Below are 19,096 nucleotides of genomic sequence, written 5' to 3'. Positions count from 1 at the left end.
AGCCAGTAAAAAAGCTATCAGACGTAAACTGGATTGAGATCGCTCGGATGGAAGAAAAGTGGAAGAAGTAGACTTTATTGAGGAGCCAAAATATGACTAAACAGAGGAAAGGATGGCTGATTCAGTCGATGAAACTGAGAGAATGACTCCCACACAAAAACATTTTCTTTTTCCTTTGTTGTTGTTTACATGTCTCATCTATTGGTCCCATGGTTTTAAATAATGAAATCATCACTAGACACCGAAGTGAAAAAATAAACATTTTCATTTTTGTCCCTTTTCTACATCAAAATTCCTCTTTGAGTGATATAAACTGTACGCTGCATGATATTCTTCTTCAACTGATAAACGCATGAAACTTTTGTTATGAAACTTTTTAATACATCGATTTTAAGAAAAAGATCTTTAACGGTCTCCTGAATACATGAGGGATATAAATACTTTCCTTCATCTCTAACCAGGTTCAGCAAGATGTCCTACATATATTATCTGTTGCATTGTTTCTCCTTATGCAACAATGTTTATCCGTATTTTCCCTGTTAAGTGAACTAACAAACAAATAACGCAGTAAAATCAATGTGTTACATCACCATCATATATATAACACTTTAGGATCACATTCTGATCCCTATACAAGTTCAGGAACGGCTGGGTGTCTTTAAATACGATGATAAAAAAAGGTTTAAGCAACAAACAAGACACAGATGGGCTGGAGGAGGACTGACATATAACAAGGTGTTAAGTGTGTGTGTGTGTGTGTGTGTGTGTGTGTGTGTGTGTGTGTGTGTGTGTGTGTGTGTGTGTGAGAGAGAGAGAGCATGTGTGTGTGTGTGGTGATGAGGCAGTGTAACTAGTCATCACCATGGCAAACTATAACCCACACCAACCTACAACACAGGAGGCGACACTGATGACTAGCAGCGTGTGTGTGTGTGCGTGCGTGCGTGCGTGCATGTGTGTGGATGATTATGAGAGGACAGACTGGCAGCTAAATAAAACTCTGCAGCATCCCACATGTGCTCTGCGCAGGGTGAAGGTGTGTGTGTTTCTAAATCTGCTGTCACCCTGGAGTGTTTGCACGCAGCAGCGAGATGCACATTCACACAAAGCATCAACAAGTTCTTTGTGTCTTGCACGTTTGATACCTCTGTAACAAAGCTCTAATTTATCCCTGAGCCAGTTACGAAAGAGTCTGGGATTTAGGAAAACTGGAAAGATAAGATCAATCATGCACGCTGCAAACATTGCACATAACCAAGAGTAATCAGACTTTTTCCTTGATTCATTAAAGACTCACTGCACACATCTGTGAGGTACAGAAAAGTTTGAAAATCAAAAAAAAAAAGAAAACTAGCACAAGAAGTCCCTCGAGTGTGACCAAAGCCTTATAATGGTTGGGGGAACTCTAGAAATGAGGGAAGTGAAGCTTAAAAATTTTCCTATGAATCATTATTAGATGAAAAACAGAAGCTTTTTTTCTAAATGTATAGTCTTGTAACTCAACAGAATCTAAATAAGGAAAATGGGTCATGGTGAAGAAATAAGATGAAAGCTTCATCGCCACTTTCCTCGTCTTCTATTGTTCTGCTTCCGTTATTGAAGTGCCATTTAAAGATTGCTTTTACGCCTTGTAAAGTTCAGGCTGAGACAGAACAAGCTGAGATAATTTTGAAAAGATATGTCGCTTGAATCCTTTGGAGTGTGAGGGATGTGTAAATGGACACACTGCTGCATTGTTATCTTACCCCCTAACAAATTGGATTATTTTAAAATCAATCATGTATGCTTCAGAGAGTTTATCGCAGTTCATCTGGAGTTCAGACCAACATGATTCCAGTTCCTGTAACTTAAGATTGACTCGTCTGGGCTGTTTGCCATCATCTGACTCCTCTGGTGCTGATACCTTCTCTCCGAGCACATGACCCAAATATGAAGCTACATATCAGCATCAGTACAGACTTGCCTTACTAAGGATGGGTAGCACTTTTCAATGAGCCAGTGTTTGTCATGTGCTGCTATCAACAAGTGTCATCTGACCTAGGTGCTTACTTTCAACAGCTCAGTGATCAATTAGCAAAGCATGATTTAAGACACGTCATCACTTCAAAATGACAAATTGGCCTCGGCTTGACATCAACATTCCTGCAGATATGATAGGCTGATAAGTTAATGCTTAAATTATGCACATGCTACACAAACCGTTGACTAGGTTGTTCTTATTTTGCTCTGGCAATGTGTACATTTTATCTGCATCTGCCAGTGGGCATCAGTAGGCATAATAATATGCTAATTCCACTACAGAAAAGACTGTTTATAAAAATATGTTTATATGTATATCAGCCAAAATATTTGCAGATTAGTAATTAGTTTTCCTTCTTACTAACTTCTGTTGTGTGATATGTATCCTATATTTCTTTACATGGCTTAGATTCTTTGAAAGTATCATTCAGTGTTAAGTTACAGAAGGTGTCATCTTCCATTTCTTTCACCCCTTTTCACCCTCTTTAGTCTCACCTTAGCGCTCGGCTGAGCTTGTCATAGTTCATCTGTGGTTTACACTTTCTGGCCCCCCATAGGCGGGCAACCTCATCTGGGTCTTTGATGACAAACTCCCCATAGTCTCCCTGCCAGGCAATGACGTCGTGGTACTCTTCTTTCCTCAGCAGCTCCAGGATGAAGTGCCATAGCTGGATCTGTCTGGAGCCCGGGCTCGACTCGGGCTTGTAGGCCCATTCTGGGAAGGCAAACCCTGAGGGGACAGAGGAGAGAGGAGAGGGGTATTCAGCACGGTGGAAGAAATGAAAGACAGGATGTACACAACAAGAAGAATCTGGGTTCAATCCAGCTCTTTAAACATGTTTAGTCTCAAATTATTTGTGCACTGCATGTAATAAAACATCATCCTCTTCTGCTGCTGATACCAGGGTCAGCAACACAATAGCGAGAAATGCTTGTGTTTACGGCTAATACTGGTCGGAATTTTGCCACAATGTGTATGGCAAATATTTTGTTACTGAAAGACATATTGTGTTTTGCAAAAACACAGTCAACTGGCATCCATTTTTGTGCTTGAAGGTTGTTTTTTGTCTCATTGGAGATAAACATAAGGCAAAAAAAAATGTGTCGCAAACCGGTTCCAATTTTTCTAAGAAAAAAGGGAGTCTTTAGTGGAGACAAATAGACAATAGAGGAGAAATAGAGAAACAACACTGAATCAGGATACCAGACATGAGACTGTGAAGAATCACAGAATCAAGGATGGAAGCTTGGATGAAGCATGCAGCTGATATCCAGCACACATTTTGGTCTATGACTTTGGAGCAAAGTGGATCTCATGCCTCAAGGAAAGCTGATGACGAGCATTTTAACTAAATCTGTTCCCACAAACCGCAGCCATATCAAAACCTCACTGCTATCGCCATCAAAGCTGGAAAATCAGCACTGTTACAACAGATTAACAGGCCTTGAGATATGTGCAGACAAAATATAAGCTACAGTTTTATAACTACTATCAGAACACGCACTTGCGCAGGCACACACACTATTATCCAACAGTTGAAAGTATAGGCTTTGAGTTGTAAAGCAGTGGGTGGCAGTAAAAGACTCGACACCACTTCAACACAAGGCCAGGCTGAAAGCTGAATAGCAAAGGCATAGTGACACACACACACACACACACACACACACACACACACACACACACACACACACACACACACACACACCTCATTAGGACCAGATGTGCCTTGGCAATCAGGCTGAGAAAGCGGAGGGTGGGAAACATATGGCCGCAATATAACAATGCTGAATTTAGTGTGTGCATGTGTTTATGTAACTGTAAAGAAACACACACTCCTAAATACCAGTACAATCAGTTTCCCACACTCCAACGTGTCATATCTATATAGCATAGACAGTGAACTGCTAACTATGATATGCTCAAGGCTGAGAGACTATAACACCAACACAATGTAGCCCATTGACCCAAGTTCCAATGACTGCACATGACACAGTTGTGATAATATATGACAGTTGTTGCACCGTACTCGATGAGACAACACCGTCTAAAGTATCCGTGTACAGGCCCGCTGATCTGACATTAAATGGGGAATTGTTTAATTTTTGCAGCACTTTATTGCCTTGTCAACATTTGATAGGAAACCGCCTTGGGGCCCGCTCCATAAAACCAGACAAGAAACACACAAAAACAACCACACAAGAGAACAAAAGAACTGATGAAAAACAGATAACAGGACATAAAAACTGAAAGGAGGAGTTGTAAAACTTGTTTAAAAAAATAAAAAGAAGACACACCTGGCAACTAAACCCAGGGCTAAAGTAAACTGTATCTAGTCATGGTGCCCAGATGGTAATTAAATCAATTATGACTCTTCCATTTACACAATGTGTGCTCTCATTGTCTGCCCTGTGTGCTTATGAGGATTAGATTCATTTATGAATAAGCAGGGAGACAAAAAGCAGGTGTCAGTATCCTAAAAATGATGCAGTGCACTTGATATTTACTTTTCAAAACAGGATGTTCTTACTGCTTGTTTCTTCTTTGAATGCTCAGTGGATTGATCACAGTGATTCAGTTTAAGGAGAAACAACTGGCAGAAATGGATCAAACCACTCTTTTGGTGCAGGTGAGTGGATGACAAACTCCACAGTGAGTCACGACATTCCTACCTTCTTGGGTGGTGCTGTCTCTGAACACACTCCGAGCACTGAATTATTATGAACTGGGCGAACTCTGCTGATACGAATCACAATGCGCTGATTTGTTCTATCAAATCCTGAGCACAATGATGTGTGCGTCTACAGCCGGTCCTTCACATGTGTTTCCCCTTATCCTGATACAGATTTTAATAGCAGGTGTAAATGGAGTCAAAGCGAGTCATGGAAAAACTGACCAAGCCAGACACGGAGAAGCCAAAGTCCGATATCAGGTGTGCAAAGTGCAGCTATTAGTAGAATTAGTAGTGGAAGTAGAAAAAGTGGTGAACAGCTGACAGTTTGTGCACTAAGACCTACAACAATGCCAGAGAGGGAGCCGCAAAAATGCACTTGCAAATGTAATTCATAGCGTTTACAATCCATTGTCGCCACTTTACAACAATGTTCTAGTGACTAAGCACTGGAGGCAAGTTTTTAATGGATTTTTTTGCCCATACTGTCACAGGAGTTTAAACTTAGCAAGCAGCTGACCTCCAAGTATTACACGGGCACGTTGCCTCTGAAATTGCTGCAAGCTCCCTTGCGGCCCAACAAAAAGAGAAACACACACAAGTTGAGAAACTGCAATCTGTTTCTCTCTTTAGCATCGATTCAAGCGCTGACTTTTTATTGTCAAACAGACACTAAAATTGTGCAAGAATTCCAGTGGAGCAGAGTTACATCCTCCCTTTTCTAAACTTGATTTCCATTTTTCATAATTCCCAGATGAAAAATGTTGATGCTTTCATTCCCCGATCACTTGCAATTCATGGGACCATTTAATAGATACAAGGGTCATACTGGGGGTGAGCCATGATTTTCAAATATTCATTAAATTGGAAATTTATTCGAGTAGTTCAAGCGACTGTGGTTTTGTCTGAATATATTCAATTTTTTCCCTTCCCTTAGGTTAGGATTATCAAAATCCGGTTAAACGTGAGTAGCACGGTCTTAGCACAAAAGGTTAATATAAGGCTGTGCCACTACTTAACTACATACAAACTGCAGATCTTCGAATGATTGCTGAATAGTTCCCAGTGACTATCAAATACCATTCTTGAATTCCCATCCCAAGCTCATACAGCTTTTTAAGGGTAAAATTAAAGTGATTTTCGAGCACTTTCAAGGTACATAAACAAAAGATTTCCAGACACTAGAAGCTTTTATCATCACATCTAAAAAGTTAAATAAAAACAAAATTCCTTCACACCCACAACAATCACTGTATATTGTTTCTTTGTATATATAACCAGCTGTTTATACTGACTTTGTTTTGATCATGATTAATTAATGCTAGTTCCTTTTGATGCCAGGAGATAAAACAATAAAGACAGGATCATTTTATTTCAAATATTAAAAGGACTTTTGGTTTGTATGAGATGTTCTGTAGATAAAACACCAGACTGTGTTGAAAATCAAGCATTTTTTAAGGAGTACATTCAAATTCCAGCGCACTACACATCTGGAAAACACAAGTTAAAATTCAGCATTTGCCAAACTTCAAGACTCTGTATGAATCATGATACAACTATTTAAAAAGACACAGAATATATAACCTCCAAGCTAAGGCTTTTAATTGAAAATTTACAATGTAACTGGAGATGTTTCATGATGTTAATGTGATTGGACCATCTCTTTATGTTACGGCATAATGAAGCAACAAACTGTGTTTTTATCAATAGATTTCTAATTCTCAAACAGTGTGTGGTGAGATGTGTATGTCTTTCAAGGATAGGTAATGATTGTCTCTACACGGGCATGTTGTGAATTTTTAATCAAAGTTATAAAATAAACCCTAAGGAGTGTGGTGTGTCTTCTTGTGTTTTTAAGGTCTAATATTAGAATTTTTTGGAAACAGAATCAGAAGTATGAGAGAGATTTGCTACGTTCACTCTATAAATCTGCAAATATGGATGATATTTACTTTCTGAACCAGGCACTCAAAAAAAACTTACAAAACTCATATTGAGGAGAAAAAAAATCCTGAAAAACAGACCAGTTCCTTATGACTAATAAACCGCATGCTGACATCTGATCGGCTATGGTGCTTAAAAAGTGAGCCAGAAGACAGACAAGCTGGCTCTGATGGTTGGTAATAGCCATTTGAAAGCAGATTACTAATGGGGTACAAGCATATGATTCATACACAAGACAATAAGGCTCTTGTCACTGGGGACAGGTTACACGTTGTGACACAGACACAGTGCACTGCTTCATAATGGGGTATAGAAAAATACACATGTGCACATGTACACACACACACAACAGCAGTGGGTTAAATCAAAGTGGGCGAGCTAATATCTCTCTCACACACACAAAGTACACAGACACACAACACAGGTTAGTGGGGAGAGGTAAGTGGGTTCATGCGTGGGTGCACAGAGCACACAGACAAAGAACACAGGAATAGCAACCATGCCCACTGCATGTGTGTGTGTGTGGTGCAGATGTCCCTGCTGACTCATAGCTTGTTCGTTCGTCGTTCAGCTTTCACAGATTCCGCCTTTCTCCCCCTCAACACCACTGCCATCGCTTTCCTTCTTTCTTTTCTCTTTCATTTTGTCCCTCCCTCGCTCAGCCTCTCCTAAGACACACTGTCTCCTAGCAACAAAAGCTTTTAGCTCTAAAAATAAAAGGCAGAGTCACGACAGACAAGACAAAATATGATTCAATTACAGAAACTTGCCAAAAGAGTTTAGAGTTTGGGCACAGATCCAGAGAGCTTCAGTGTGAGGGTGTGATCTGTCTCAGGCTGCCTGACCAGCAGAGACCTCTCGCTGCAGCGCCAGCTCTGCTGTCACACTGTGTTGCAACACCAAGGACACACTGCCCCGTCTTCTAAGTACTGGAGGAGCAGGTTTTCACCAGCACCCAGATCACCCAGCTCGAGCATAAACTCCCGTAGGTTAATTACATTTCACTTCTGAAGCCCGTTCATTCACATTCGTGGTTTTTCTCTTGAATTTTTTTCAGAGGCAGCACACTGATGGAAAAGAGAGACGGATACTGAAAATCAGACAGCACAGCTGCTAGTGTGGCACTCTGACAGATGCAAAACTGAGGAGTCCAGTTGGAGACGCATCTGCTACAGCTGGTCCTTAATGTAATGTGAGTTAAAAACGTATTAACAGATACCAGAGGGGAGCTGGACAAGGACAGAAAATGTGAAGTAAGACCGAATAAACAGGCAAACTTTGTTGTTGCATACAGATTGTCATAATTCGAAGAAACCTTCTGTGTTTGGTGATCTCAGCCCTGAGGCAAAGAGGAGCGGACACCAGCCAAGCTCAGCCTAAATTTTATGGTATGATTATAAAGCAAGCAATTCACCATCTTTGCATGAACTGAGTCAATTTATTTCCCTTTTAGTCGGACATCCTCATGTAATGAACATTTGCTAATTTTGTTGTTCCTGAAATCTTTACATCTCATTGGTATCTGTAGCGACTAGCTTCTGCAATTAATGTAACCACAAAGCTTGCATGATATCAAGCATCTGGCACGTGAGATGAAGCATCACAGAAATGTTATGTTAATGTATGAGGCGAGAGATTTCTGACTTGTTATTTCGTCCTCGGCGTGGAGGGAGAGCAGTTCTCCAATTTTGGGTCGAACCAACTCCACCCATTTTAACCAAAATTAGGGAAGCTTGCAACTGTCAAGTGTGTAGCTCTCTTTTTAGGATACTCATTATTTTCCAATTTTTTTTTTTAGATATCAGTGTTTTTGTGCCAGATTGCTGAAAAAATTAACAAATGTAAAATTGGACTATTTTGGCTCTGATGCAACAATCTCTCAGTAATAGCCTTTCAGCACTGAATATTCTGAATCTGCAGAGTAACTTGTAACTTAAGTTATCAAGTAAATGTAGTGGAGAGGAAGCATGAAGTGGCAGAAAACAAAGAAATACTCAAGTGACTCAAAAGTGCACACAAGTACAATAGAGCACTTGAGTAAATTGTAGTAAATCTGTCACTGGTTGTTGTTGACAGTAAGATTGTAATTTTTACTGCAAATGTACATCGGTTCCAAATCAAGTTTATTGGACTCCTTGAATAATAATAATAATAATAATAATAATAATAATAATAATCAGCATCTCAACCCAGGGAGAAATATATCGTATCCGTTCAGTCTCTTATGCTCAGGTTGCACGTAAAAACATCACATACAGACAAAATAATAATATTCTACGTGCTTTTTCTTGCGTTGTTCATTTACACTTGAGCTGCATAGAAAAGTGTAACTGAAGGGTTACTACTACTGTAATTTTCAAACAATTCAACATGTAAAACTGGCAGAGCTTTTTCAGACTACAGTTGCTTCAAACTAAACTATGACACTGGTCGAGTAGTCATCAGCACAGGGGGTCTGGATGTGCCGCAACAAATCCGGGAAAATTGACACAAAAGCAGACAAACAAACCCGAAGCCCTTTGTTCAATCTGGCAAGCTCCTATTCCAGACAGGAAGAATTTTTGATTGTCAGGCAGAAGTGAAACACTCCATTTCAGGCCTCATTAGATTCTATATATAGCAAAGTACTCGGTAGAAAAACTAATTTACTACTGGCCTCCAGTCCCAAGCCACCTGTGTTCTCCTTTCCAAGAGAAACATAGGATCTGTGCAGCCACAGCCGGTGTTTCAGGGGAGTTTAACACGCAGGTCTGCTTTTCTTAGGGACTCTGACGTCACCACAGTTGGAATAGTGCTTGTAATAACCGATAGCCATCATTGGGGTATTGTCCAGAAGGCCTGCAGCCGCTGAGACTAAACACGAACGGCCTCCTTCTCGACGTCTCTCGCTCTCCGCAACAAGTTGCTTTAACACGCTGTTCCATCTATCCATCTATCCCCCCGTTTATTTTTCCCTCCCTTCCTCCCATTCTTTAGTGGCTCTATATTTAGCCTTTGGAAAGGTCGGTGTGTCTGTCTGCAGGGCAACGATTCAGGGGCGAGGAGACCTACGCACAGAGGTAACAGGCCAGGCTAAACGGCCGAGGGCTGGAGGACTAAATCTGGATGGGGTTTATCACAGATGGGATCAGGACAATACAGAAAAGCAGGAAATTAATCTGTACAGAGCAGGAAAACGGGGAATCTCCGCTGGGAGTGAGTGCTAATGGCATGTTCAGAGTCACATTCTTGGGGAAAATACCCAACTATGAAATAAATGTTTATAAAGTTAGCATCCTAATCTTAAATGAATTGAGTTCCTTAAACAATCTCTGGAAAAATGGAAGTTTAACTCTAAATCTACTAAGTTTAAGATGATGAATGTGCAGATCTGGTTGTCTGGGTTTCCATTTCTGTCTCGCAGTATAAACTACCAGTCTACAACACCAGGATAAAAACAGTCAATCTAACACTGCTTTATTGAGGAGTCCTGAGCCTCAAACTACTGTTTAAAAACTCTCTGCTCCTCATTCAGCTGATCTCATAATTACCCTTAAAGGATGGAGTTAAGATTTGAGGAGCCAGTGGCTTAACGCTGGGGAGGAGTCAGAGAATAAGACGGAACGAGGAGGAAATCAGGTGGAAAGGCAGAGGAGTGGCGGAGGTAGAAAAGTGTGCAAAAGGAGAACGAGAAACACGATCTAGCAGAGATCAAAGGGAAAAGAGGATGGCCGTCTGCAGGTGCATGGCGTGAACCTTTACCTCGGTTCTCACATGATTCCCGTTACACAACAGACAGACAGATAGACAGATAGACGGGTGAACCATCAGACACAGACTGGGAGGACGGGGCCAGTGTTTGGGAGGAGAGCTACTTACAGAAATAAGTATCTAGCTAAAGAAAGGTTTTAATTTCTCAATCAAGGAACAAAAACACTGTTACACTGTGCTGTAAGTCCATTTGTGCTGATAATGCTCAGTGACTCTGGATTTGTTATCAAATATTCTTTTGGCACAGAAATTTTAAGAAGCCATCAACCGACAGACACTGTATGGCTTCAGTCAAGCGCTTCTGCTTTCCATCTCTAAAATCCATTTTCCAAATTGCTTGAGCTGTGAGCGATCTCTTCCCGTAGTCTGCGAGCAGTCCAAACTAAACAAAGCCTCACTATTTGGGATGAGCAGTTTAAGAGCACAGACACCTGTGTTCTCAAGTCTGCAGAAAGGAGTTAAGTCACAGTAGAAAGTAGGGGGTTTGACCGTTTGCCACTGCAGTAAAGCCTTGGGACTGCAGAGTGAAGCCTTAAAGTGTATAAACCATCTCTGCTACAACTGAGACAGCTGAGCCACTCTAATCTGTGACACAGCGGCCGCCCGAACCTCGCCAGACAGAAACCTGTCACGTCCCGGAGAACTCTGCAGCACCTAGGAGGCAGCCAAGGCTGTGATTAAGTCCGCCCCGGGTTAGTGTGTGTGTGTGTGTGTGTGTGTGTGTCTGTGTGCAGTGAAGAGTCACTTATTATGCTCTGACATGAGGGGAAGCTCCTGTTGCATTCAGCAGCGCCCCCACAGTTTTATAGCTGAATCAAGGATGTCAGAATAATGTTACTGTGGTCACTTGCCCATATCATTTAATGAATGCACCCAGGGTCTGAAATTAACACCCACTGAGCGCCAAATGTGGGCGGATTTCTGTTTGGCGATTTAATCTCTGAAGGCTATCTGCCACACTGGTGGGTAAATGTTTGTACCAAAATAGTCATGTAGTAAAAAAAACTGTGCCTAGATTGAATGTTGTTAATATTTTGCTGCACTGGTTCTGTCCTCTGCTGTCTGTGTTTGAAAGACATACACACGAAAAAAACAGGAAGATTTAATGCTTGAGAGGATTTTCATTGTTTAATGAGAAACAAAAGTTAAAACAATCACATTGGTGATGTGATCTTAAACTTCTATCTCCTAATCTGCAGCACTTCAGCCAAGTGGAGGCGTGTAACGGGAATACAGAGAGGAAGAAGAACACACACAGTACATGCATGTACACGTGCTCCAAAACTCGTCTGAGCGTGCTTTCCTTCCAGAAAATGACAACCCTGTAAAACATTCAGCTGTAATGAGCTCCTGGCTACCTGACTGCTACGCTACAGATTTCAAGCATGCTTCCTTCTGCCAGGATAGAATTTGTTTGGAAGAAGGAGCTCTTAGTGTGTTTGTGGAAAATGACAGCAAGTAAGGTATAAAATAATTCTCATAGACAGATTACAATAAAGAAGAGAGAGAGTGAGATTTGTCCCTATTGTCTGTAAGCAGAGGGCCAGCACTGCGTTTACATGGAGCCTGATTATCTGGTTTTAAAAGCCCAAACAGAAGAAAAATGTTCCGTGGTAACACCTCAGTCAGAATAAACAGGCCCAAAAGTTGAAACCTTTTCATAAACCTATCAAAAATAGAAACTGTCCCGTGTAATCGATACAACCTGATTGTTTTTTTTGTCGGCTTTTGGCATGCTGACCATCTTGATGTAAATGCATAGTGATATAGACGATGTTTGATACTGACCAGAAATCAGAGTGAAGAAGTATTGTCCTGTAAATGTAGTTCGTGAGACGGCACAGATTTAGTTTATCTGCTGCACTGCAAATGACACTTCTACATGTTTATGAAACAATGTCTGCAGGAAATAAGGCTGTCTGTCATCCTGCAGAGTGAAGTCAAGTCAAGCAAAGTGTTAAACCCAACAAAGCCACCAGCTCCACAGTCAGCGCGGCGCTTTGCTGATTGATTACATCATCACGGCGTCAACAAACATAGTGAGCGCATCGTTTCAGGAGGAATTAACCAAAAACTAACAGGAAATGTAACCATGAACCAAACTTAATCTCTTCTTTCTAAGGTAAATACGTGTAATCTATCCAAATGGCTTTTCCCCACAAGTACTGCATAATCAGATAAGGTGCCCTGTACCTGCACCTCCGTCAGTCTGACAGACATGCCCTGAAATCAGCCATCCATGGACGCATGTTCCTGCTACTAGACTCCTATCCTGACCATGAACAGAGAGTAATCTATATACACACAACTTATAAGTTGTCAGAAGCTGATGGAGGCCACTATGGAGCTGGGGTGATAAACACTGTGGTAGTGTAGTAGAGGGGACTTCAGAGCAGGAGAGAAAGATGATAAATATCTGCGTTTAAATCTGGCTTCTATGTTGTGGTTTGCTCGCCAGACTACTTTCATTTTCCTCCAACACACACACACACACACACACGCACAGTGGCTAAGCCAACAACGAAAATTTGGTGACTTCAGCTGTTGGATTGGACCATGTGAACACTTGTGTGCATGCATACGCGCACACACAACCACATACATACACACATACACGTGTCACCGCAGCCCAGAATAGGCCCGCAGCTCCAAATCCAGGGAGCTGGATGAGTGACTCATTCTCATACTCACTGCCAATCAAATTTCATCTGCTCCTCCTGCCTCTCCCCCTCCTTCTTTCCCATAATGCCGCTTTCCTTTCAGCATCTTTCCACACAGACAAAGAGGCTCCACTGTTGATTACAACTAGTAGGACAAGCAGCATGACAATGTTCGAGGTTCCGCTCAACCAGGAAGATTTATTGCAAAAAGTCTGTTCTGCATTTTTTATTATAAATACACTCTAGATCTGCAGAGTAATGACATAGCGACTTTTATCATCGAAGTGTGTCAAGAGCAAATATCAGACAGGAATGTGCATATTTGTGCACTGATTAACTCTCTTGGCTAGGAGAAGTCAAGTCACTTATTTATACTGCATAGTCCAAAATCATAAATTTTACCTCGGGAGGGCTTTACAACATACGATACACTCAATCCTTTAAATCTAGATTTGGAAGAAGAAAAAACTTTTAATGGGGAAAAAAGGAGAAACTTCAAGAGCAACATGGGACAGAAACATTTTCAGGGCGGACACTTGCTTTAGGTGTTGTCTACACAGAGGAGACAGAATTAGCAGCAACTGTATTTAAATATGTAGAAACCGAAAGCACCAAGCTAACCTTTTCTCAACTTACAACTACTTGAAATCTTTATCTCTCACTGCATAGAGCTCAGAATAATATGAATGTACAGTAGCAAGTGGCCAGGGGCTTCTGTGGCCCTGTTAACTGAGGATAGCTGTGACTGAATGGATGCAACTCATAGCGGTAAAACTGATTTTTTTATAACGATATTGAGAAAGAAACTGTATTTAACGTGGATCAGAAGGATCAGAAAAACTATTTAGTTCACTGGTGGTTCATACCTGCTCCCTCCTATGACTGAATGTTATAGCAGGCCAACTTAGGCCCACAGGTCCTACATTGGGCATCCTTGGTCAAGACATTACTCAGTGACAGTGCTAATAATGACATCTGATGCTTTAAATACATGTCCAATTAACCTCCTTTTCACTTTCTCTCTGTGGGAACTGTTGGAGACTCAAACTGGAAAAAAACAGCCCACTTCACCTCAAACTGTTCCCTGAAAATCAATCACCATTGGCACCATGTCTCGTCTCTTAGCTCTGCATACTGATGCTAAAGGTGGTTTCTAACAGAAAGAAACTTTTTGCTACATTTTCCTCTAAACTCAAACATGATTATTTGTTATCCGTGCCAGAACACTGTGGTGGTTCTGAGCTGCTACTTTTCAACATTGGCTCCTAATATTGTTGATCTACCACTTGTAGCTTATGGCGCGATCACAGTGACAGTAATTCGCTCTGGATGAGTGTGTAGGAGAAATTCGTCAAATGTAAAAAGAGCCAGAAAGGGACTTTTCTACATGTGTGATGTCTGGGTGCGTTAGTCAGCCTTTCCTCATTGGCAGAGCCACCGCAGTCTTAATTCCTCAGTCTATTGCATTAAAGCTGGATCTTCCATTCTCTAGACTGAGTGGCTCGCTCCCTGTGTAAAAACATTAAAGACAGAGGCACGACGGCGTCACCGCAGGGAGATGGCAGCCCAAATGAGCAAGCCACGCTCACTAGCTGTAGTGAGAAAATTAAAAGAGTGTGTCTTGTGCCTGTGTGTGTGTATGTGTGTTAATGCAAAACAGACATACACCATTTTCATGGCATGTGGGGGGTCCAGGCCCCCTAATAAAGTGTGCATGCTGTGAGTGGGCGAGATGAGTGAGTGAGTGTCTGAAGGACTAAACTGACTTTCATTCCTCACTGCCACTGGCTCGGCGGTTTCAAACAACCAACAGGGACTGAAAATGGGTCACATGAGTTAACAAATCAACGAGGGCGGCTTTCAACTTAATAAATTCAACATGTAAAGAAATAATCTTATTCATTCGTTTGTGATTCTGCATTCTTTCTCATTCAGATCATCATATTCAAAGCAAATACGTATAAAACCTTTAAATTATGAAGATTTTTACCGAATTCAGCTTAAATTGAATCTATATAAAGACTACTGGTTGAGTGTGTGTGTGTCCAGTGGGTGATAAAGAAAGGACAGGCAAGGAGACTTAACTTTATGGCCGACTGCTGGCGCTGACTTGATCAAATGGTGCCATTCTTATCACTAATGTAATTTATGGCCCACCTTTGAAGCAGCTAACAAGACAAGCCTGAACGCTACTTTCTCTTTAAACGTTTTGGCAGCTGTTATTGTAAATTATTCCCACCTAAAGAAGCGCATATACCTGTTGAGATGTGATTTTTATCTCACGACTTGCTACTAATGTTGTGAGACAGAGCTGGGGATAAATAAATGGATCACTGACATGTGTAGATTGGCCAAATGGTTTATTCAAGACCAAAATGAAGAGCCACATTAAGGGCTGATCGCTTCGGTTGGATCATTGCTAAGCAATTTACTTACATACAGTCAACAATGATGTGTGGCTGGCTGGTTGAAACCGACTACGCTATCACACGGTAACCTTTAAAGGCCCCATTTTCTACAGGTCCTTTGCGTTACATCTGCTCCTCCTTATCGACCCATCTCTTATTTGATCAGCCCGGAGGTGAGATGCATATATAAGACGTGTGTGTATCTGTTATGGGGATAAAAGTGTTTACCAAACTTCTCTGCTTGTCTGAATGTGGGTGTGTGAGACGGCGAAGGCGTGTGTGAGAAAGAGAGAGGGTGTGAGTGTATGTGCTGCTTGTATGTATTTGTGTGGTTTGGGGTGTGAAATCTTTTTCTTAAGGCAATTGGCCTATAGTCAACACAAACTTTTTATATAACTTAGGTATGAAACACACACAGCGCAACATCAAACATAAACACACCACACAGAGATACCAACTGAGTACCGGGACAAGTTGCGACAGCCTTAAAAAAGAGAGAGAAGAACACAAGATTCCCAGCAGACCGGAGACACGACAGATAAGAAAAGGCTGTGTGCTGCTGAATTTGTGTCTTTTTCTTGGTTGCTGCTTTACCTCCAAAACTCAGACAGGTTTTCTTGACTTTGAAGATCCAAGACGAATGACCTGCCAGCAAAGACAGCAAAACCTTCTGCAGCTTGCTCTGACTTCATGTTGTCGAAACATTACATCATTCACCTTTGCTTCCACCCAAGGCACCTTGCAGGAAACAATGAGGACATGGACTCTTGTAGTTCCTCCAGGTAACAGACTTTTCAATTTTGTCCAACCGCCACAGCTTTTCCACAGATTTGCCCGATGATAGCAGCCATGGGTGGGGGACCCATGCAAAAACACTGAGATATACAAGTACGTCATCAAACTTAATTCCTTGTTTCTGGTAGTGAAAATGCAGACAAGTGCGACACAAACATCTCGGATTTACTGACAAAAATTACTGCTACAGACCATATCAAGGCAATTCCCTGATATCTGCACGAAAGCAGCAGGAAAACTGTTCTGCAAACACATTTCTGACGCACAACACACCCGGAGAAATGCGTAAAAAACAGACAGGACTAATCGGCATGATAATCCATATCTGTTCCAAGTGCTGGGGCAATCATGTCGAGTTAGAAAAGTATGCAAGAGTATAAATCAGAAAGGGATGGCCCGCCTGACAAACCTAACAATCCCAAAAAACACATCCTTTGAAAACCTGGAGGGAGTGATCTTGTAGTGAGATAGGTTTGATGAGAGGTTTATCATATACCTGCTATGTCAACTGGAAAGACAAATGCTGGTTTCTCCTCTGGGAATATGGAATGTGTTCAACTAAAGTTCGGGCGTGGTAAAAATTAACCAACTCGTTCTGTTATGAATCCGAAATCAGTGAAAATCAGCTTGAGGAAACTGTCCCTTTCATCAGTTAAGAAATCATCCTTCCAGACAGCGTTAAGAGCCAGCTGAAAATGTGTGTTGGCTTTGGATTTAATTAAAGTGGATATAAGGGCGCTTCTTCAAGCAGCAATCTTTCCTTTCAACCCGTAGCCTGCAGCCACTGTGATTACTTGCCACTTTGTCATGCACATGCATTCTTGTGAAAATTACGTAGAAACTTTTTCACACCGCAGAAAGCGAGCTGTATTTACCATTCTTCTTTAATCCTTAATGGAGTCTGCGAATATAAACGCACTGAAGGTACATTTAGAGGAGGTGGCAACAGAGTGGAGTTTGTTGAAATTAGTATTAGTAGAGTCCTATTTGTGTGAATATGAAAAAAAAAGTGACTTGGATTTTCAATCAACGGTGTGGGATAAAAATGCAGGTGCAACGCCAACAAGTGTACAGGCAGGAAAAGTCTGGGCTGGATCAACCCAGACTGAACAACCACAAAACCCAAACTGGGATTTTTTTCCCCTGCAACCTGTTGGCAGAGTTTTCCCTCAGTGGCGCTTAAGGTGGTCCGTTTAAAAAAAATAAAAAAGGGCATCTAATTTATTTTGCATCATTTTACAACTGGTTTCTAAATCACGATACTTTTTACTTACTGAGGACTTTCCACTGGCGTATTAGACACTGCCAACAAACGCCACAGTTCCATTTTAATGTGTGTCAGTGCTCTCACTTCATTTGTAAAAAAGAAAAAAAAAACCTTATAGGCTAGATGTTGCCACCTCCTGTTTGTCTCTCTAATTGCCAGAACACAACCTGGCAGGCTACATCTAACCACTCCTCTCAGCTAAAACAGACTCCCTAAAAACATATGGCATCTGGTGGATATTTCTGCTCTGACAGCAACTTGGTTGTAACTACTTTAGAATTGGCAGTGGCAATGGTAATGTGGGCAGTGTTATACAGAGCCATACAGGACCACACCTAGTCTGTCCCCATATCCTTTTTCTGCAGCAAATAAAAGGCTCACTAACATGTTGGTGGAGGCCTAGCTCAATCCTTTTTGCCATAAATGACGCCAAACCAACCGGTGCATCTCTCCATGCGCCACAGATGATAGCCATAACACGCATTAATCTCCCCACACCTTTTTCTGTCGGGATGACTCCAGACAAAACAGCCACAAACAAAGAACTAATCTACCTCTGCACCTTCCGCCTCTATCAGCCTTCATTTGATTCAAAAACCTCCAAAAGCCCTTCAAGGGTAGATGATGTAGAAAAGAAAAAACTGTCTGCATTTTTTCATAAACAAAAGCTTCTCTCAGAAGGCCAGCCTGATAGATCTACTAGTCTGATGGCAAAATGGTTCAGGAGAGAACTTCTTATTCAGCATTTGATCGCAACACTGACACTGGAAACCCTCTATCCTGTCAGGTGCTGCACAGATACATGTCCTGCTGCAGAAGTCTTTCTTATCTGCTCAGTGAAGCGAGCTGCTGGTTCCACTTGACCTGCTCTGTTCTTTCATCTGCCCTGCTGGGGTCGACAGTCACAGAGCAAACGCAGATTCACTCAATCGTAAATACTTAGAGATACCAAACAAGCAGGCCGGCTGACAGAGACGTGAAGGATGATGAGAACATGAGGTGCTGTCTGTCCTCTACAAATGACAGTGCACAGATAAAGGAGTAACAAGCACTTTGTCTAAGCCAGGCCTGTATTTCTGCTTTTTCAGAGGTCTAAAACTAAATTCCACATAGAAATATACACAGAGATACAGCCCAGAAGATCGATGTTAAAGGAAACTGCAGCACCCAGAAACTTCACAGCACACACACATACACGTTGGAGCCATCTTGTAGTCCATCTCCAAAAAAGACAGTGGTTGCAAACATTACCTTTTCGAGATGAACTTGAAGTAGACCACCAGCCAAATTGTCACCGATACCATCAAGTATCGAAAACAGTCTTGTCATTTAATACCAAATTCCACAACCAGTGTTAATCTCATAATACTCAGTGAGTCAATAAGTGCGCAGCATTTCTTGTTGTGGCTAAATCAAATAGTGTTGGGTGATTGGCTGTCTTGAGGCATTTGTTAAAATGGATTTCATAAAATTGGCTTCAAAGAGAAATTATCACTCAGGAACTGCCATCAAGGCATCAGTACTAGTATCAAAATTATATATTTGTACCACTTTCCCCCCCCACATCACTTTTAGGCTAAAAGT

The 19,096-nt window shown here is 41.4% G+C and overlaps 1 protein-coding gene across 1 annotated transcript in view; it reads right to left on the bottom strand.

The window, feature by feature from the left end:
- Window positions 1-19,096, bottom strand: part of erf (Ets2 repressor factor) — a 36,743-nt gene that overhangs the window by 11,404 nt on the left and 6,243 nt on the right. The window contains exon 2 of the mRNA XM_030412291.1: window positions 2,515-2,749. Coding sequence (XP_030268151.1) covers window positions 2,515-2,749 — 235 coding nt within the window. The remainder of the gene's footprint in view (window positions 1-2,514; window positions 2,750-19,096) is intronic.

This window comes from Sparus aurata, chromosome 3 (genome assembly GCF_900880675.1).
Source record: "Sparus aurata chromosome 3, fSpaAur1.1, whole genome shotgun sequence".
NCBI classification, from domain to species: domain Eukaryota; kingdom Metazoa; phylum Chordata; class Actinopteri; order Spariformes; family Sparidae; genus Sparus; species Sparus aurata.
Note: the sequence above shows the minus strand (reverse complement) of the source record. Positions and strands in the feature narration are given on the sequence as shown.